Below are 16,034 nucleotides of genomic sequence, written 5' to 3'. Positions count from 1 at the left end.
AGCTCCTCAGTCTGGTAAATGCCAGTATCATAATGTTTTATATGTTTTGGTTATATTGTAACCAATTCCGTACTGCTCTTTTAAAAATCTATATTTATTTCGTCCTTTGCGATCTGCGGGATTTTATTGTAAATTCTATGACCTAAATATTGTACAGATCTCTGACCAAAAGCTGTGTTCATTCTGGGAATGAAAAGAAAATTTGGATTTCTAATTCTGGTGTTGTGGCGATGAAAAATTAAATTGGTAAAATTTGTATATTCTTCTTAATATGAATTACTAAAACTAATACATATAACTGTCTGACGCTGAGAACTCTATTTTCGGTAAACAATTCACTTGTTGGAAAACTGTTGTTTCTGTTCGCCATAACCTTTAGAATAGTACATTTCTGAGCTTTAAAAATAGAATCTATTTTAAGTTGTAATTTGCTGCGCCCCAAACCAACAGTCCATATCTCAAAAGTGACTCTACAAATGAGAAATATACTATTTCAATAATATCTTTTTGAGATATTATACAGAGTGGGTGAAAAGTCCGAGAACGGCTTAATATCTCATACACAAAGGTAATTTGATGGTGGGTGTGATTGGGGATCCTACTCAAATTGAAAATACTACTTTACTATGATTTCAAAAATCTGGTCCGCCATCTTAAATGCAACTTTATTTTTTTAAATAGGAAGGTGGTCATGTGATACATGATTTAGATACGAAATTTCAAGAAAAAATGAATGGTGAAAACCGCACATTGATATCTCAAATCGTTCAGAATATATTCACATTATTAATCAATACTATTCAAAGCAGAAAGGAGAGAAACAAGTCCGAGAACGGCTTAATATCTCATACACAAAGGTAATTTGATGGTGAGTGTGATCGGGGATCCCTCTCAAATTGAAAATATTTACGCCATATTGAATACAACTTTATTTTTTTAATGGGAAGGTGGTCATGCGATACATGATTTCGATACGCCATATTGAATACAACTTTATTTTTTTAAATGGGAAGGTGGTCATGCGATACATGATTTCGATACGAAATTTCAATAAAAAATGAATGGTTAAAACCGCATATCGATATCTCAAACCGTTCAGAAGATATTCACATTATTAACCAATATCATGCATATCAGAAATGAAATACATGAGTGGTATTGATTAATAATGTGAATATCTTCTGAACGGATTGAGATATCGATGTGCGGTTTTCACCATTCATTTTTTATTGAAATTTCGTATCGAAATCATGTATTGCATGACCACCTGCCTATTTAAAAAAATAAAGTTGCATTCAATATGGCGTATCCAAGATGGTGGACCAGATTTTTGAAGTCATATTAAAGAAATATTTTCAATTTGAGAGGGATCCCCGATCACACTCACCATCAAATTACCTTTGTGTATGAGATATTAAGCCGTTCTCGGACTTGTTTCTCTCCTTTCTGCTTTGAATTTTTTGTAACTAGCTGATTGCAACTCTCTCCAGCGGGCAAGGCTTGATTCCTTTTGCTGGTGATGCCGGATTACCATTGAGAATTTAATTATGATTTTGGTATTATTTATGCTTAAATTTTATTTTAATTATTTTATACTTTTGATTATAAAATTATATTTTCTTTTATTATGTTTTGAATATGTATTTATTGTATGGCAAATAATGATTTGATTTGATTTGAATAGTATTGATTAATAATATGAATATATTCTGAAGGATTTGAGATATATCAATGTGCAGTTTTCACCATTCATTTTTTCTTGAAATTTCGTATCTAAATCATGTATCACATGACCACCTTCCTATTTAAAAAAATAAGTTGCATTTAAGATGGCGGACCAGATTTTTGAAGTCATAGTAAAGTAGTATTTCCAATTTGAGTAGGATCCCCAATCACACCCACCATCAAATAACATTCGTGTATGAGATATGAAGCCGTTCTTGGACTTTTCACCAACTCTGTATGACGAAGCTGGTAGATCATATAAATGAGCTTTCTTATTTTCTTAGTTGTGTACGATATATGCTCATCCCATTTCAATCAATCATCTACAATTATACCTAGATTTTTAACATTATCAGAGCGCTTAATGAGAGGACAATCACAGTTTTGATTCTTCCCTTTACAATACTGAAGCTTTATTGAAGACTTTGATGGTTTGGTGATATATCAGTTATAGAAAAAGTTAGGAAATTTGTTTTCCCTGCATTTAATGCTAATAGGTTGTCCCCCATCCATGTGGTGACCTTGGAGAGTTCTGTTTCTGCTGTTTGAAATACCTTATCCCAGTTTCTACCCTGGAAAAGCAGGGCCTTGTCATCTGCAAATGCTATTTGTCCTACCTATGATTCGAATGGAGCACAACTCATTTGCAAATATAAGATATAAAATTGCGCCTAAAACCGTTCCTTGAGGAATTCCAAATTCCATGGATCCCTCTGCACTCATGTGACTTCCAACTGTTGCTCTCTGCTGACGATTGCTAAGGTAGGACTTGAACCACTCCAGAGTTGTATTTCTAATTCCTATTGCTTCAAAATTTTTAAGTAATAAATCATGTGACACAGAGTCAAATGCCTTAGCCAGATCCAAAAATACAGCTAAACACTTATTTTTTCCTGTAGGTTATGGATAACCAATTTTGACAACTCTGGAACTGCTGATTCCGTACTTATTCCAGTATGAAAACCAAATTGGTTTGGATAAATTATATTATACTTTTCCAGATAGCTCATCAACCAAACTTTTACTAACTTTCCCAGTATTTTTGATAATTTACTTATTAGTGATATAGGCCTATTTAAAATTAGCTTATCTCCACTCTTATGGATAGACACAAATTAATTTCATTGCTTTGGGAAAAGTTCCATTGATAGACTCAAATTGAAGACATGAGCCAGAGGTTTACAAATTAATTCTCCAATGCTTTTTAAAATTCTATTATCAAGACCCGGCGCACTACTGTTTCTTGAAGAGTTTGAGGCTTCAATAATTTCCTGCTCAATTATGGGTAGAAAAATCATAGAATTGGGTACCTTTACATTTGGCTTATAATTATTTATAATATCACTTATATTCTTACCTAAACTATCTGATATTTCCTTTGCCATGTTTTCTCCTATACTAGGTAAACATTCCAAATTCCACTTCTATGGTTAAGACGACTCTTATAATTGGGGGCCAACCAACAGACCCAATTTATTTTTCACCCAATATTTTGGGATCGTAAAAAAAATGTGGAACCACTTCATCCAATAGCCTTTATATCCCAGTTAGTTTTAGAGTTCACTGTTATATCCAAACACCAACTCACCCAATACGACCACTTCATCGAACAACTGTGCTGCACTCCAGTGGCTTATTGGAGTAGCTGACTGAAATCCACCACTTTGAAAATGACATATTTCTGTGACATAGATTATAAAATAGATTCTATCTATCAGTTTAATCACTTTTCTTCTCTTAATAATAAAAAAAATAGATTTTTGAATCATAATAAATGAAGTTGTTTTGAAATTAATTAAGGGGGACAGTTCAATATCTGTGTATTATTGATATTGAAAAATGGAATGGATATTGGAAACAAAATTCTCTATGCTTGATAAATAATAATACATATTATGTAACACAGGCAAAGTAACTGTAGTGAGGTCCACGTTATAATGGCAGTGGATAAAGATAGAAGAATAGCGATGCTGATTCTCTGCATTGATTAATCATATTTCTACACTGTCAAAAACATAATTGGCATCATTGTGGACCTAGAAAAGGATAGTACCACCAGCTATGTCGAATGATAGACAAGGATAGTAAAACCAAAGTTGATCAAATACTGTCATTATAACATGGACCTCATGATAGTTTAAACACTTGGAGCTTTATGCTTCACTTCTCTCTGAAACAAGTGAAGAAAAAATGTACTGCTTGATAGCACACATTATCGATGTACCCATTTGCTCTGCTACAAATATATAGGCTAGTTATGAAGTGTTTTAAAACATCCACATATTTCAAGTACCACAGAAATCAGGATTTATCCTGTGATAATATACCGTTATAGCTTATAGGTTACATTATGGTTAAACTAGCACTGTACATCTACATTCTACATAAAAGGCATTTCAATCTGCAATAGCAGTGACAACAGAAATATGTTATTTCTAAAGTGGTGAATTACTGTCTGTTACACTATTACAATGTATATGAATACAGGTCATGATACAATTCCATGATGCATTGTTATATTGTTCAAGAGATATTGCTTGGCTTTGAATTGTAGAATGAATTTCAACTAGGAACTGAATTGTTGATTTTTAGATTCAATTGATTGGGGAACTAAAACTCTTTTTGAAGTTGGCCTCACATATTTCTGTCTTGTCCCAATACTTAATGAATCATTATCCTTGAGTTACAAGAATAATAACAATTTTTAATAATAAATAAATGAATAATTGGAGCATTTATTATTGAAATTTCATTATTGAAAAATTGAAAACCTGAATTTGTGTATTATCTTAAACAGAAAATTGTTTTTAAAATGCATAATTTTGTTACAAGCAAATAAAAATAGATTTGATTTTCAAATATACCAACATAAAGACCCCATAAAATGGCCGCTCCATAAGGAACATGAGTGTCATGACCTGTATTCATAGACCATGCACTATGAACTAAGCCACTAGAATACAGCATAGTATAGTGAGGTCCACATTATAATGGCAGTGTACGATTGACAATACTGTTGCTGTCCTTTTCTATCATACAACAAAACAGTTAGTGCTATCTCTCTCTCACTTTGCAATGTTGTCAGTTTGACAGAATATTTTATTTTCACTTTTGACAGTGACTGTACAAAAGTGAACAAACCATTCTCAGCCGCCATTTTTTCTTTATTCTATCAAAATACTTGAGTACACAATTTGTATAATTGATTAAAAATGTATTTCTGGAACATTTGAATAATTTTTAGACATTACCGTATGAGGAACACAAATTAAAATACCTGAAATGACATTTTAAAAGTTGATAACTAACCATCCTATAGTGCGGTCCACGTTATAATGTCAGTATTTCATTAACATTGGTCTTGCTATCCTTGTCTATCATTCGACAAAGCTGATAGCACTATACTTTTTAGCTCCACAACACTACCAGATCGTTATTCGACAATGTATGAATATGATCTAGCAAGGCAGAGAATCAGCAACGCCGCTCATGTATCCTTTTTCACTGTCTTTATAACGTGGGCCTCACTATGGACTTCATCCATGCTTCAGTTGACCTATATGTAAAGGTTTGACCTACTCATACCGGTATAAATGATATTGAGAGGTTATTTTAGAATTATTTCCATTAAAATTACTTTTTTGAGAAGTATTTCTATTTTTCTATTATTTTTAAAAGAAATTGGAATAGAATAACTACCAAATAACTTAATTTCTGTTGTTTTGAGATTCAGATTGGTGTATCACAGCTTTTTAAATTAGCCGCCATTTCAGGTTTGTATAGAAATAAAAATCTGATTTCAGTTATGAAAAAATAAATTTTGATAAAATTATGAAAAAATGAATTTTCTTGGTCAATCTGACATTAAATTGATTATTTTATCAAGGAAATGCTAATCATTATTAGTTAAAATTTAGTGGGATGAATCGAGTAACAGCTGTGTACACTCAGTGGCAAAATGGAGAGACTTAGCAAAGTTTTTCCCCTACCTTTCTTCACTACCATTATAACGTGGACTTCACTATAGATCGATGAAGTGGTATATTGGGTGAGTTGGTGTTTGAATATTATATATGCTATTGGAAGAAGTGTCGGTTGGTTGAAGTGGTTTCACGTCTTTTTCACGATTCCAATATATTGGGTGAAATTGTATATTTGGATTGGGTGAAAAAAGAAAAAGGACTGAAAGTGGAAGCTGGAAGAAAGCTTTGGATTGTACTATGAATAAATTCTAAAAAAATTATCAATAAATAATCGAACGCAGCAAAAAATATTCACCACCCATTCATTGTTGGTTTATATGTGTTTGTACTATTAATAAAATAATGGATAAGAAGGTGAGTTATTGAAATATTTTTTCAACATAACCGTAAAAAACAATATCGCTTATCAGCTTGTTAAATGAATACAATTATTGTTTCTGAATCCACAAAAATATTTGGAATTGAGTTTTATTTTTGACCTATTTAATTAAGGTTGTGATCACATTGAATTCTTAAGTGTGCAAGAGCAAGTGCAGGTTAGATCATGCATGAACCAAAAAGCAAAATTTGAAAAATGTCATTAAAGCAGACACTTTTTGACTTGCATGTTGTTGTTCACACTAAAAGCAACTATAAAGTGTGAGTGTTGGTGTTGCTATTGCTCTTTCCACATTTCATGTCACACAAACTGCTCTTATGACGACCTCCTCAAATGCAATGACAAAGCCCTTTGGGTGGCTAAATTTTGGGAGGGAAATATATAAAATAATAAAAGCATAATGGTGATCTTGGACATGGGAAGTAGGAAATGACGCATCATCACGTCTGATCTACTGATCTGATTAACTTGAAATTTTCCATATAGATCCCTAATTTACTTAGTATGGTTATAGGCCTATTTTCAGTTCTTCAAGATTTCAGAACGTCAAGTTCTAAGTTTTTCAAGTGCTCAGACACTAACAGAGCACAGATCACCAGCTTGTTATTATTATTAGCGCTTGGATTGAATTGTAGGAAGTCCCACAGATAGACCAGGTTGTTCAAATTACATAAAATTCTATTTCCATCGAATTCAAGGAAAAATCAATGTCTATATCGCAATATTGTCAATAACATTACAAGTGTATGAATACAGAGGAAAGTTCATTGACTAGCATTCTTGTCTGTTTACTGTTTACACCCACCAAACTAGCAATCAGTTTATCTTGAGCTAGAGAGCAGAACTTGATGGCTTCTATTTCAACTTCAACTACCCTCTCTCACCCAGTGCACAGTAGTACCTCTTGCCTGTCCAGGTGTACTGCAGAGTGCAGACAAATATCTGTACAGTTATAGCTCTTTGGCTTAACGTGAATGGCTGGCCTAAGCTTGCAATTTCATAATCTTTGAGAAACATTACAATTACTATCAATAATCTGGAATTATCGTGATATAGCTCAAGACAGCAGTCAATTTCAGTAGTTACTGTCCCTTTACGACTAGGGCTCAACTCATACTTACGTGACTTAGGTCGAGAAGAGACTCGACTCTAGTCGATAGCATGTGTTTCCAAATGGTGACACTCAGACCAGTTGATTCTAGTCTCCGCGACGTCATCATTTGAAAACACATGCTATCGCTAGAGTTGAGTCTCTTCTGGACCTAAGTCACGTAAGTGTGAGTTGAGCCTTACAGTACCAATATTTGTTTCTTTCTCATGAAGTGTAACAATGATCGATTGTCTCCTCATTGTCTGTGATGTCAATATTGCAGATGGCAAGAGTTAACCAGGAGAATGATAGCAGCCAAGAACCAACGCCAGAGTGCAGCACTGCATGCTCTCCAACTGATGATGATTTCAGCCAACAACATTATCTAATTCCTGGCTATAATCTAATATTCATCAAAGAGGAAGAAAATGGTGAGATTCATGTTATTATTTCATTCATTTTCATTCATCAATGATAATAACACATGATTGTAAATGGAGAAAATAGGAAATGAAGGAATAATTATGTAGTGTAATGGCTATCAGATGTGGTTGCCATAGCAACAGTTATAGGTATAAGTTGCATTTATACACATTCCTTATGTTTTATGTACTATTTTTACAATCGACAACAACACTCTTGGTTTGTATAAACTATTGTATCAATTGGTGAATAATGATTATGATAATCAATTAGGTATGATTGAGGTAGGGCAAGGAAAATTTTGTGAGTGTTTTACTCTAGTTAATGTCACTACTTTATTCTGCTTTAATCATTTACAAGTTGCATTGTTGGTGTTTGCAGTTGAGCAAGAGGCAGAAGGATGTTCAGTGGATAATGAAACTGAGATGTGGCCTTCAAACTGCAGCACAACTGTGACTGCCAATGCAACAGAAATGGGTGGACTGAATGAGAATTCAATCTCTCCAGTGGAAAAGTGCACTGAGCCAACTGTGGCTGGCAAGAAGATCAAGCTCTTCAGCTGTGCTGACGGCAGCTATGAAACAAGATGGATCAGTTATTTGAAGAGTCACATGAGAAAACACACTGGGAAAAAACCTCTCAGTTGTGAGTTATGTGACTATAAATGTGCCCAATCTGGTACTTTGAAGGAACATATCAGAACACATACAGGAGAAACACCTTTCAGCTGCGAGTATTGTGACTATAAATGTGCTCAATCTAGTACTTTGAAAGTACATATCAGAACACATACAGGAGAAACACCTTTTAGCTGCAAGTATTGTGACTATAAAAGTGCTCAATCTGGTACTTTGAAGAATCATATCAGAACACATACAGGAGAAACACCTTTCAGCTGCGACTATTGTGACTATAAATGTGCTCGGTCAAGTACTTTGAAGGAACATATCAGAACACATACAGGGGAAACACCTTTCAGCTGCAAGTATTGTGACTATAAATGTGCTCGATCAAGTACTTTGAAAAAACATATCAGAACACATACAGGAGAAACACCTTTCAGCTGCGAGTATTGTGACTATAAATGTGCTCAATCTGGTACTTTGAAGAATCATATCAGAACACATACTGGAGAAACACCTTTCAGCTGCGAGTTTTGTGACTATAAATGTGCTACTGCAGGGAATTTGAAATCACATATCAGAACACATACGGGAGAAACACCTTTCAGCTGCAAGTATTGTGACTATAAATGTGCTACTGCAGGGAATTTGAAATCACATATCAGAACACATACAGGAGAAACACCTTTCAGCTGCAAGTATTGTGACTATAAATGTGCTCGATCAAGTGCTTTGAAAGCACATATCAGAGCACATACAGGAGAAACACCCTTCAGCTGCGAGTATTGTGACTATAAATGTGCTCAATCTAGTACTTTGAAAGTACATATCAGAACACATACAGGAGAAACACCTTTCAACTGCGAGTATTGTGACTATAAATGTGCTACTGCAGGGAATTTGAAATCACATATCAGAACACATACGGGAGAAACACCTTTCAGCTGCAAGTATTGTGACTATAAATGTGCTACTGCAGGGAATTTGAAATCACATATCAGAACACATACAGGAGAAACACCTTTCAGCTGCGAATATTGTGACTATAAATGTGCTCAATCATCTCATTTGAAGAAACATATAAGAACACATAAAGGAGAAACAACTACTAGCTGAAACTCGTGACTTCACGTGTACTCATTAAAATTTATTTTACTGTGTTTCTTAGGGTGGTCACTAATAACAGGACAAGTGTGTTGAACATGTGTGTACACTCATGTCGCCATTCATTGTTGTGTCATCACAGCTAAAGGCTTCAAACAACATTTTTTGAGGTTCCGAATATTGGCCCACACCTTGACTCTATTCAAATTGCCAGGGTCACCCTGGGCTGGTGTCTGTGGAGGGGCGGAGTTGGGGATGCTGCTCACAGTGTGGTGTGTGGTTGGAACAGTAGGTTGAGCAACCTCTTGGGAACGGCTGGACTCCTTGTGGTGTTCGGTGTCCTCCAGATACACCACGGTTGTCATCTCACAAGACTGAAATTCTCTCCTTTCTGAGAGGGGATTGGCCATGCTTTTGCACTACCTGGAGGGAGGGGAGTCGCTAGGAGTGGCGGGAGAGTAGTTGTCGCATAGCAACAGGTCAAAACTTATCAGAAATGGTCCAGGTGTTTTCCGGACTTCAAACGAGCCTTTGTGTCTGATTCCGGTTTGCCTCCAGATCAAGTGGTGTTCGGTTCGTCCTCTTAGGGACCCCTACGGGTGGCAACAGGTTACCCAACCTGTTTTTTCCAATAAATTAAAAATTCAAACTTAAATAACGCAGCAAAGAAAAAAAACACATAATTTTGGAAGCCTTTCACTTTGATGACACAACAATCTATGACAATATGTGTATCATGCATGTCTTACCTTTAGTGGCCAGCCTTATGAAATCAACCTTGCCATTTCCATTACCTACTCACAAGCATTACCTGCTCACATGGTCACCATCCACAATAAAATTATCAAGTCATTCAATAAATAGTATCATGTTGATATTTTGCCCCACCATCAACTCAACGTCATGCAGCTTTATCCTTTGCCTCTCCCTCATTAGCTCTTCTATAGTGAGGTCCACGTTATAATGGCCGTATTTGATTAACATTGGTTTTGCTTCCCCTGTGAATCATTCTTCAAAGCTGAAAGCGCTATCCTTTTCTAGCTCTGCAGCATTGCCAGATCATTGTCTAACAATGTAGAAATATAATCAATTAACAGAATATTCAATCTCAATAATTATGGAAATCTTGTATTTAATCTTTGACAAATATAAATTTTCATGAAAAATGAAATATAATTGATTACTCTAATCAAAATTTTCTTGTTAATATTACATCATATATACCATTATCAGCTATCCTCCATAGGAGACAGTGACAAGGCAGAGAATTGGCAACACTGTTCTACTATCTTTCTACACTGCCATCATAACGTACCTCACTATAGTCAGCCTCAACCTGGTTCCACCATCCTTGCCTAGGTCTAGAAACACTCATGGAGCTCACACTTTCAGAAGATCTCTGAGTATGATAGTGTCATTGATGAATTCTCTTAGTTTAGAAAAATTATTCTTTATCCACTGAGTATTGTGTAAGAATGTAAATCTTCGACATTTTTCAATTAATAATTTATTTTTTATTGGCATAGGTAATTTAACAAATACATGACATTGATGTTAGGTAGGCCTACATTCAAAAAATATATAATAAACATAAGGATTGAAAAAAACTCATAAATAAATTACCTTCACAGATCAAAATGAATGGCTACAAAAATAAATATGTAGAGGCCATCCAAAACTAACTACCATATCACTAAAATATGTTATTGTCGAAAATGCTATCCCACTTCTCCACTAGCCAGTATTTAACTCTTTTATCAAATGGATTCCGAGTCTGGGATTTCTTATATCATGGGAGCAGATATTTGAAAACTTTTTGACCAATAATATGGGTTCCTTTCATGAAACTATGGTGCTGCTTCAGTTTAACAACATTCCTGAATATTCTATTGTATTGACGAATATCTGCACTCACTGTCCAATCACTTTGCAACTGAATTATTATTAAGTTACATATTATATTATGTCAGTATTATAATTATAAGTTACATGTTTTTATAGTATTATATTATTAAATATTGCAACATGAAATATAACAATTTCAAAATGTATTGTATACTTGTTAATTTATTGAAAGGAACAACTTCCATTTTTCAACCATTGAATTATTCTATTGATTCTATCAATAACTTATCACAACCCAATAGTAAATATTGCCTTGTGATTCAGGTTTCAGAAACCGGGGACTTACAAAAATCATTTCTATTTGAACAAAGACCTACATGAGTATCTAGGTGGTATCACTCTAACATAATATAATTCTCTTTTGTGATTAGGACATGCTCCCCTATAGGGGACAGCAGTGACTCATAGCAGCAATGATAGGACAGAACCACCTCTTCTCTATCTAGCACGCTGCTGAGCCTCAACATTGCTTTGAATTCAATTCCTTTGAAAAAATTCAACATGAGATGATCAAGTCAGTCCCTGATCCAGAGCAACCCCCAACAGATTGGTAGCACCAGATGGTAGCAGCTCATTGATTTGAACTTCACATTCCAATGGATTACCTGGCAACAATCTGTAAATTATTGAGAATTCAATTAAAAGCCCTGCACACACACACACACACACACACACATATAGATTTTTGTTTGTATGATATTTTGCCATACTTATGAATTATATCAGATTAAATGGAACTTGACAAATATCATTTGTTCAATCTAAATAGAAATTTATCTAATAGAATTTTTTTTTAAGATTACGTCCTAAAGACTCCAGTCATGGAGTATAAGACAAGTCATGTTATTACATAATAATTCTAACACTAAGTAGTTCAACCTAGTTTAGGTTTGAAAGGAATTCTTGTACACTATAAAAAGCTTTATCAACTAAATATTTTTTCATTTGTTTTTTGAAAATCTTCAAATCATCATTCCTTTTCAAGATTTGAGGTAGCTTGTTATAAAATTTCCTACCAATTTATAATCTGGTTTTTGTTCAAATAACCTACTATTGTGACCCATTATATGATAATCTGCTCTGTTTTGCGTATTATACTCATTAACATCTGAATTCTGGATCACACCACTCGTTTTCACATGCATTACAACTTCATATACATACAAAGATGGCACAGTTAATAGATCAAGCTTTTTAAATAAAGGCCTACAAGAGTCTAACCTATTCACTTTCTCTATACATCTGAGTGCCTTCTTTTGAATCTTAAACACTCTGTCCATATTTTGTTGTGATGAATTACCCCATACTAAAATAGCATACCTAATATGAGATAGTATAAGTCCATGGTAAGCAGTTAACAGTAGTTTTTTATCATTCAGCCTAGCAAGCTGCCGCAGGACAAATACCCCAGATGATATCTTATTACATATCCTCTCAATGTAAGGATGCCATGTTAATTTCCTGTCCAATAAAATTCCCAAGAATGCTACTTTCTCTTCTTGGTCTAATTCATTTTCCTCTACAAACACATTTATTTCTCTATCCTCTACTGAATTATATTTACTTTTGAATTGTAGGAATTGACATTTCTTACTATTTATTGTTAATTGCCTTTGCTTCAAGAATTGGACAATTGACTGTACTCCAGTAAAAGCATTTATTTCTAGACTAATAAATAATTGTTAAAGATAAGCGATGTGTCATCAGCAAACAACAGAGCTCTGTGATCTTTTAACTCTTTTGGTAATTGGTTCACATACAACAGAAACAGTAAGGGACCCAGAATTGAGCCTTGAGGTACTCCAGCCTGGACCTCCAGTTTTTGAGATTTAATTTTTACTATTTCATTCCCATCCACCTTGGTAAGCTCAACACACTGGTTTCTACCTATGAGATATGATTCAAACCATTTTAGTTCTATACCATTCACACCTACAGTTTTTAGTATTTCCAATAATATTCTATGGTTCACACAATCAAAAGCTTTGGATAAATCAAGAAATATTGCGGCTGCCTTCTCACCTGAATCTATTATATCTATTAGTCTTTCAACAAGGGATACTATTGCAGTCTTAGTAGATTTCCCTTTCTGGAACCCATGCTGTTCATCACATATGAAATTAATTTCTTCCAGGTGCATCAATAACCTATTTAAAACTACTCTTTCAAAAATTTTACTTATTACATTTAGAATACTAATGGGTCTATAATTTTCAACTCTTTCAGAATCACCACTCTTGAAAATTGGCAAAATTTTTCCTTGTTTCAGATCATCAGGGAAAATACCCTGCTCTAGTGAAGTATTAGGGAAATGCAATGGATATTTGATATGAGATAATGGAGATGCAATTGATAAGGATGTCAAAATATAGAACAAACAAAAATCGATGTGTGTGTGCAGGGCTTAACAGTGATCTTCATTTATTGAATGTGTTTTATGGTTTTTTCTTCAACTTATAATCTTGTCCATATGCCAGGGTGGTTGCGATATTTGATTTATATATCATCATCAGGGAAGCAACAGTGATTTGATATTACTAAAAATACTGAGACTCATTCCAAGGTCATTTGTTTGTTTTAAGATAGGCTTTGGATGGCAACTGTTCAATTTGTGTAAGCCAAGGAAAGATGTGACATCACACTGCCTATAATATTATTAGCTAAGATGAAAATTCATAGATATGTTGGGGTTAGGCTTGGTATACAGGTTGTAATGCAATCAAATTGAATTAAATTGATGTCCCATTCGACTTTTTTATAATTTTTTCAGCAGCCCAATGTAAAAACAGTCAAATCAGGCATTCCTTTTGGAACAATATCACCATGTACTGCTCCATCCGATCTTTTTGAAAAAAATCTTGAGAAACTACTGTACCTTATATTTAATTTAGCAAGGCATTAGCATTTTCTAATTTGAATTATTCCTTTCAAAAAAGATGGAAAAATTAAAACTTTGAAAAGTTTATTTTAATGAATATCAATAAAAGTAGTTTGTTTCAAAATTAAAAATGTAGTTTATTATTCATTGAAGAAATTTATTCTCTTTACAATAAAAATGTACCATATCACCTTACATGTTTATATAATGTTATTGAACATACAGCACTCTCATATAAATAATACAGCAATAGCTATTTATGTATTAAGAGTGTAATGCGCGACTTTATCGCTCGCGCAAAACAGTTATCACATGACGCGAAGGGGAGCGTGATAATATTTCAAGAGTGATAAAGAAGCATTACACGCAAATTACATACAAAATTTTTTCTACAACTGCCCAAACCTGTTAAATTACTTATATCGGCGGAGTTACAATTACCGACTTTTTAGGTTAAGATCTGACTTTTTGCGAGCTGCTTACAATCAGCTGATTAGGGAGCGTAAAGAAACTCTTCTGCACATGTGCGAATGATTTGGGAGGGTAAAGTGAATCTACTGCGCATGCGCGGATGGTTAGCAAGCGAAAAAGTAGATTCTCCTCAGAAATAAGCTGTTTTATGAGGAGAATAAATTGAGTGTGTAAATTCTTTCTTTATGTGCATTTGTAGAAAAATATTATTTATGAATGAGAATTTACAAACTATATGGTAAATAGTGGTGTATAATATATGGTATATAGTTCATAAATTCTCATTCATAAATAATATTTTCTCTATTATATATGAGAGTGCTGTATGTTCAAAAACATTACAGTACATAAACATGGAATGTCTCATGTATTCTTAAAATGGTGGCACCATCTCTGAGTGAAATTGGTAAATTGTATGTATGTAATGCATGTAGTCATGGCTACTTATTATTTTTTTTTCTACAACTGCACATAAAAAAAGAATTTACATACTCAATTCTCCTCGTAAAACAGCTTATTTCTGAGGAGAATCTACTTTTTTGCTCTCTAACCATCATGATTTTCTTCATGCTCACAAATCATTCACGCATGCACAGAAGAGTTTTTTTACACTCGCTAATCAGCTGATGATAAGCAGCTCGCCAAAAGACAAACCACTCTCGGTCAGATCTTAACCTAAAAAGTCGGTAATTGTACACATTCTACAGCCATGATGGATATCAGTGTAGAAAAATTATTATAAACTCTGCCAGATATTAGTGATTTAACAGGTTTGTGCAGTTGTAGAAAAAATGTTGTATGTAATTCGCGCGTAATGCTTCTTTATCGCTCTTGCAAAATTATCACGCTCTGCTTTGCATCACTTGATAACTGTTTTGCATGAGCGATAAAGTCACGCATTACGCTCTTAATACATGAATAGCTATTTCAAAACCTGAAGATTATTTGATACATTGAAACTAGTTGTTTTTAATGATATTTTATTTTGAAAACTTTAAAAAAAGGTACTATGATGTTATTTTATAAATAGATCCAATGATACATCAATTCAATATGGCCGGCTGCTACCACCCACTCTTAGGATGTAGTCCAGTCAAATGGTCATTTTTTTTCAATTTTCCCATTTTATCTCTTGGAGTTTCTCAAGAAAAATCATTCCAAACGAAATTAAAGAAAATAAGATTTCCAATAAATTGAGTGGTCGTGCAGGATTCTACCACTCTTGGTTCCAGAGCTACGAATTTTCAAAAAAGGGGTATTTTTTAAGGGGTCTCCAAAATTATGCAAACCTACCACTTCTACCCTGAACAACATGGATATTTTTCTAGTATAGATAAAAAACCACACATCACATGAAAGAACAATTCATTATGAACAGGATTCCTTAGGAATTTTTGAATTTGGTAGCGGGGGGAGGGGGATATACCCAAAAATAAAAAATCATGTCCTACAG

General features: G+C 34.0%; 1 protein-coding gene across 3 annotated transcripts in view; it reads left to right on the top strand.

Moving 5' to 3' along the window:
• LOC111050230 (gastrula zinc finger protein XlCGF17.1-like) overlaps nt 1–16,034 on the top strand; it is a 95,160-nt gene that overhangs the window by 27,590 nt on the left and 51,536 nt on the right. The window contains exon 1 of one of the 3 annotated variants that reach the window (XM_039430085.1): nt 5,863–6,062. The exons of 1 other annotated variant lie outside the window; for it this stretch is intronic. In XM_039430085.1, the coding sequence (XP_039286019.1) occupies nt 6,051–6,062 (12 nt within the window). In that variant the 5' untranslated portion in view covers nt 5,863–6,050. Of the gene's footprint in view, nt 1–5,862; nt 6,063–7,455; nt 7,609–16,034 lie in introns of those variants that run through there. One more of the 3 variants, XM_039430060.1, reaches the window with a different exon arrangement.

This window comes from Nilaparvata lugens, chromosome 1, assembly GCF_014356525.2.
Source record: "Nilaparvata lugens isolate BPH chromosome 1, ASM1435652v1, whole genome shotgun sequence".
Taxonomy (NCBI): Eukaryota; Metazoa; Arthropoda; class Insecta; order Hemiptera; family Delphacidae; genus Nilaparvata; species Nilaparvata lugens.
This window is presented reverse-complemented; position numbering and strand designations above follow the sequence as displayed.